Here is a 5624-nt window from a genome sequence, read left to right on the forward strand (position 1 = left end):
GGTGAGCCTCCAGGCCGTGGGGCTGATACTCTACTGCTGGAGCACCGTCTGTAATTTGGGGGCCTCTAGGCCAAGAAGCCTTTTAACCCTCCAGACCCTGGAGCAGAAACTAGGAATATTTTTGATAGGATTGGGTCTTTATCGTCCTGCCTTTCTGAGGCCTTCTAGGCCAGTTATCTAGTCTCTGTCCTCTCTCTTTGCAGTACTACATCATTGAAGTGAATGCCAGGCTCTCTCGCAGCTCTGCCCTAGCCAGTAAGGCCACAGGCTACCCACTGGCCTATGTGGCAGCCAAGCTGGCTTTGGGCATCCCTCTGCCTGAACTCAGGTACAAGGATTGGGAAGAGATGGGGTGGGGGTGGGGGTGAGATCGTGGGAGTTGGGGGAAGAAAAGCATTTATGGGACAAGGAATAGGAAAAAGACACTGGCCTGGGTGTGAGTGGGAGAGCACTATCTGCAAGCTCACCATTTATCTCCTGCTCTGTCCTCCTGGCAACCCCACCTGATGGCCCGCAGGAACTCTGTGACAGGGGGAACGGCAGCCTTTGAACCCAGTCTGGATTACTGTGTGGTGAAGATTCCTCGCTGGGACCTCAGCAAGTTCCTCCGCGTCAGCACAAAGATTGGGAGCTGCATGAAGAGCGTGGGTGAGAGACATATCCCCAGAGACCCCTCCTCATATCACCTCACGGGGTCCCGCACATCCCAAGAACCTAGAATGTCATAGAGTCAGCTCCCTGGCAGCTCTTGTATGAGCAGCTTGTTGTGAGCAGTTTCTCAGAACTAATAGGGACATTTCCAACTAAGATAGTGGTTCTCCCCAGGGGCGAGGATCCAAGGCATCTGGAAATCCATATCCACACTGCCTCCACTTCCCAGATGGCATGTCAGAAATCTTGGAATGGGGTGATAGCCATCAGATTCTCATCTCTAGTGTTACAGATGAGTAAGCAGGTATCCACAGTGTGTGGCTGAGTAGAGGGCAGAGCCAAGAGCTGAAAACTGGATCTGTTGCTAGTTGCATGTTCCTCTGTTACACTGTGTTACCTGTCATGGGTGAGACCAGTTCCATGAAACTCCACCCACAGTGTTTCATAGCATTTTGCCTTTGGCCTCATCCCCAGGATGTTAATCCCAGTGACAATTTGTTCTCCATGCTTGTTTAAATACCAGTATTTCAAGGAAATGACTGCTGTTTACTGTGAACTCTTCTAAGGCCAAGTCAGCACAGTGGCAGCCATGCCAAATGTATCACCTCTGGGCACTTCCTGCCATGGTCGCTAAATTAAATTAAAAAAAATAATAATAATTAATTGATCTGGTGGCGCTGGGTCTTGGTTGCAGCATGCAGGGTCTTTCTTTAGTTGTAGCATGCAAACTCTTTGTTGCATCACATGGGATCTCTCGTTCCCTGACCAGGGATCAAACCAAGGCCCCCAGCATTGGGAGCATGGAGTCTTAACTACTGGACCACTGGGGAAGTCCCTCACATGTTTTTCAATACAATGTTTAAGATCAGAGCAGGATGTAAGAGAAATTTCACAGAAACAGAGACAATTAGTAATGAATGGATTTGATGGTCAGCTTCTAGGCAATGTTAAGAATGCTGTAATTGAGATAGTATGCTGCCTTACAGTGACCCTTTCTTTAAGTTCCCTTAGTTTGTCGTCCACATTTCTACTAAAACAAGCATGTGCATGTACCAAGCTGCCACCAGCTAAGGATAACAGCTTTTTACTGTGCTCCAAATTTCCATTAACAGCAGTAGTAGCCTTTAAACTTGTAAGTCTAAGCTCAGATATTACTTGATTTTTAGAAATCTTACAAGACTGCCAAGTTGTTCCTTCTGGAGATGAATTTCTGTTATGTGAAAATTATAATAAACATGGGAACGAAGCCATAAATTGTAGCGAAGAGAAGTGGATTGAAAATAGGACAATCAAAGATTGATTCCTAAATGAGAGATTTAAGTATTTTATATCTGAGTATTCTTGGAATTTGATCTTCTTTGGTAACTCTTTGTAACTTTTATTATACAAGTAAGATGCATGAATCATTGAGAAATTAGAAAAGGTAGTTTTACCAAAGAAGAGTAATCACCTATAATCTTATCACACAGACATTAATTTGGGGATTTATATGATTCTAGGATTTTTTCTAGGCTTGCATGTGAGTGCATTAGGTTTCTCTTTTCCCCAGGATAAAAACTTTTATCATATAACCACATTACAAAGAAATTGAACAAAATCGCTCATCTTCTTCCTTAACACTACCAGTACCATCTTGATGTTTTTGAAAATTTTTGTAAAGAAACAAATACTAGAATTGTAAATAGAAAAATACATTTGGTAAGAGATATTTGAAGACTCTAGGGTAGATTGTCAGAGGACATGAACAAACTTCATTGATGAGGAAATCAATAAGCAGGCCTGGGTATAGGAGGGAAGTTTCCTCTTAGTAGTAGTTAGAAGAAATCTAGTTAAAATGAGAGAATTATTTTTACTTGTTGGCAAAAGTTGTTTTAAATGACTATACCCACTTCTTAAAAGATTGGTTAAATTTATATTGGGTTGGCCAAAAGCTTCGTTCAGGTTTTTCATAATAGCTTATGGAAAAAGCTAAACAAACATTTTGGCCAACCCAATACTTTGTATTATAAAGCACAGACTTCTACAAAGCAATTAATACTTATCAAGGGCCAGAAAACATACCTTGCCTATTGCCTATGCACTTCTGAAAATATATCCTCAGGAGATAAACTAAATCCCAGATAGCATTACCGCCTTATTTACAGTGATGAACACTTCAAAGCTAAGTGTCCTTCAGTGAGTGAGCAGTCACTTTATGGAAATCACACAAGAGTTAAACTGCTGGTAACAAAGTCACACACTAATGTGAGAAAAGCTTACAATGAGGGGAAAAGCAGGATAAATGTTTACGTAAACTATAATCTTGTATAAAACATTTGGAAGAAGTACTCTAGAGTGATTGTTGGAAATATGATTAACCCTGAGTGAATTCAAAGAATAATGGGATCATCTTACTACCCAGACTTTTAAAAAGTTTTAAAGGATGAGCCAGATCCCAGATTACATCATCACAATGTGAATAAAGGAAACCAAATAAATGGATAACCATCAGTGATTGGGCCTCTGTGATTGTTCCAATATCCACATGAAAATGGTAGGGAGAAAAAGCTGCAAGTGTAAGATTCTCAATGAAACAACATAAATCCACCATTGTGGGCTTGAGAACGTCCCAGAGAGATTTGACGGTAAACTACCGACATTCTGGGCAACACCAGTGCCCCCTGGCCCTCAATCCTCACATCATATTCCTCCAGGTGAAGTCATGGGCATTGGGCGTTCTTTTGAGGAGGCCTTCCAGAAGGCTCTGCGCATGGTGGATGAGAACTGCGTGGGCTTTGATCACACGGTCAAGCCCGTCAGTGATATGGTAAGTGGCTCCCCTACCCGTGACAGCACTCTCAAAATGTACCCTGCTTCTTCTCTGTGTCCCCAGCCCCCAAGCTTGTTACCGGTAATACTAGTACCAGTCACTAGTGGACTTCGCTGTGTTTTCACTTTGCTGAGAATTCTGTGGTTTCATTTTTCTTTATTATGGGGATGTATCATTAGACTTGTTTCTATAGGTGAGGAAACTGAAGCTTAGCTTGTCCGCCCTCTCCCCATTAGGAGTTAGAGACTCCAACAGACAAGCGCATCTTCGTGGTGGCAGCAGCCCTATGGGCTGGCTACTCAGTGGATCGCCTGTATGAACTCACTCGCATCGACCGCTGGTTCCTGCACCGGATGAAGCGGATCATAGCACACACCCAGCTGCTAGAGCAACACCGTGGACAACCTTTGCCCCCAGACCTGCTGCATCAGGCCAAGTGCCTTGGCTTCTCAGACAAGCAGATTGCCCTCGCGGTCCTCAGGTCAGGGATGGTGGGAGGATCTCAGGCTGAGAACCTGGGGCAGAGAACCTTTGTACTCCGAAAGGGCCCTCAGGAGGAAAAGTGTGTGTGTGTGTGTGTGTTGGGGGGGGTGTTGGAGGCCACTGCCCTTCATCCCTGGGATTTTCCTCTCTGATTCCTCCCTTGGATCTCTGCCCTCTGCTGGGGCCATTCCCCACTCCCATGGTCTATATTTCTGACCCTTCTTTAGCACAGAGCTGGCTGTTCGCAAGCTGCGTCAGGAACTAGGGATCTGCCCAGCAGTGAAGCAGATTGACACGGTTGCAGCTGAGTGGCCGGCCCAGACAAATTACTTGTACCTGACATACTGGGGCACCACCCATGACCTCACCTTTCGAACACCCCATGTCCTAGTCCTTGGCTCTGGCGTCTACCGTATCGGCTCCAGCGTCGAGTTTGACTGGTGTGCCGTGGGCTGTATCCAGCAGCTGCGAAAGGTCTCCAAGCTCGTCTTTCATATGGGTCTCTCTGCTGTACTGATCAGCTTCCGCAGCCGCCTTCCCCCCATACTTGATCCTGGCACTTTCTATTCATTACTGTGCCTCACATCTGTCATAGGGCTTTAATGGGGTTGGGGGTCCCTTAGGCCGTCCTGTGCCCTACACGTGGTTCCTCTCCAGAATTCCGTGTCTACTTTTCCAGTACCTTCCCTCCCAAGGCAGGCGTCCTGTATAGCAATTTCAGACAGCCAAGGCAGTACTCTCTGAAGTAGGGACTTGGGCTTCCTTTCCTCATGCTATCCACCCACCTGATTGCTGAATATCCTTCCCCTCCTATTGCAGATGGGGTATAAGACCATCATGGTGAACTACAACCCAGAGACAGTCAGCACCGACTACGACATGTGTGACCGACTCTACTTCGATGAAATCTCTTTTGAGGTGAGACGGGTGCAGGCTGCCTGTGAGCCTAGGTGGCCTGTCAAGTAGGAGCAGCTGGCAAACCTCAGACTCTTTGGAACTTGTGAGGTTTGAGGGGGTTTGGGTGAAGGATAAAGGGCGGTGAGCAAGAAGGCTCAGGCCCCTGACCCTATCTGTTAACCACCACCTGTTTCTCCTCCTTTACTGCAGGTGGTGATGGACATCTATGAGCTGGAAAACCCTGAAGGTGTGATCTTGTCCATGGGCGGGCAGCTGCCCAACAACATGGCCATGGCTTTGCATCGGCAACAGTGTCGGGTTCTGGGCACCTCCCCAGAAGCCATTGACTCAGCTGAGAACCGTTTTAAGTTCTCCCGGCTCCTGGACACCATTGGTATCAGCCAGCCTCAGTGGAGGGAGCTCAGTGACCTAGAGGTGGGCTGGGTCCTGGTCAGGGGCTGGAGGCCAGATGGCATCATGGGTGAGTGTGCGCAACACAGCTAAGCTCCCTGTGCCCTTAGTCTGCTCGCCAGTTCTGCCAGACCGTGGGGTACCCCTGTGTCGTGCGCCCCTCCTATGTGCTGAGTGGTGCTGCTATGAACGTGGCCTACACCGATGGGGACTTGGAGCGCTTCTTGAGCAGTGCAGCAGCTGTCTCCAAGGAGCACCCCGTGGTCATCTCCAAGTTCATCCAGGAGGCCAAGGTGGGACGCTGCAGATGAGTCTCTGAAGGCAGTCTTTCAGCCACGGAGGCGACTCCCCTGTCTCTGATCTGGGAAGGACG

General features: G+C 47.2%; 1 protein-coding gene across 1 annotated transcript in view; it reads left to right on the forward strand.

Moving 5' to 3' along the window:
* Positions 1–5624, forward strand: part of CAD (carbamoyl-phosphate synthetase 2, aspartate transcarbamylase, and dihydroorotase) — a 21953-nt gene that overhangs the window by 6856 nt on the left and 9473 nt on the right. Inside the window, 8 exon segments of the mRNA XM_010840694.1 lie at positions 204–328; positions 518–648; positions 3345–3457; positions 3697–3941; positions 4171–4417; positions 4763–4861; positions 5051–5275; positions 5362–5590. Of these exon segments, the coding sequence (XP_010838996.1) occupies positions 204–328; positions 518–648; positions 3345–3457; positions 3697–3941; positions 4171–4417; positions 4763–4861; positions 5051–5275; positions 5362–5590 (1414 nt within the window).

This window comes from Bison bison, unplaced genomic scaffold (genome assembly GCF_000754665.1).
Source record: "Bison bison bison isolate TAMUID 2011002044 unplaced genomic scaffold, Bison_UMD1.0 scf7180017864145, whole genome shotgun sequence".
Lineage (NCBI taxonomy): Eukaryota > Metazoa > Chordata > Mammalia > Artiodactyla > Bovidae > Bison > Bison bison.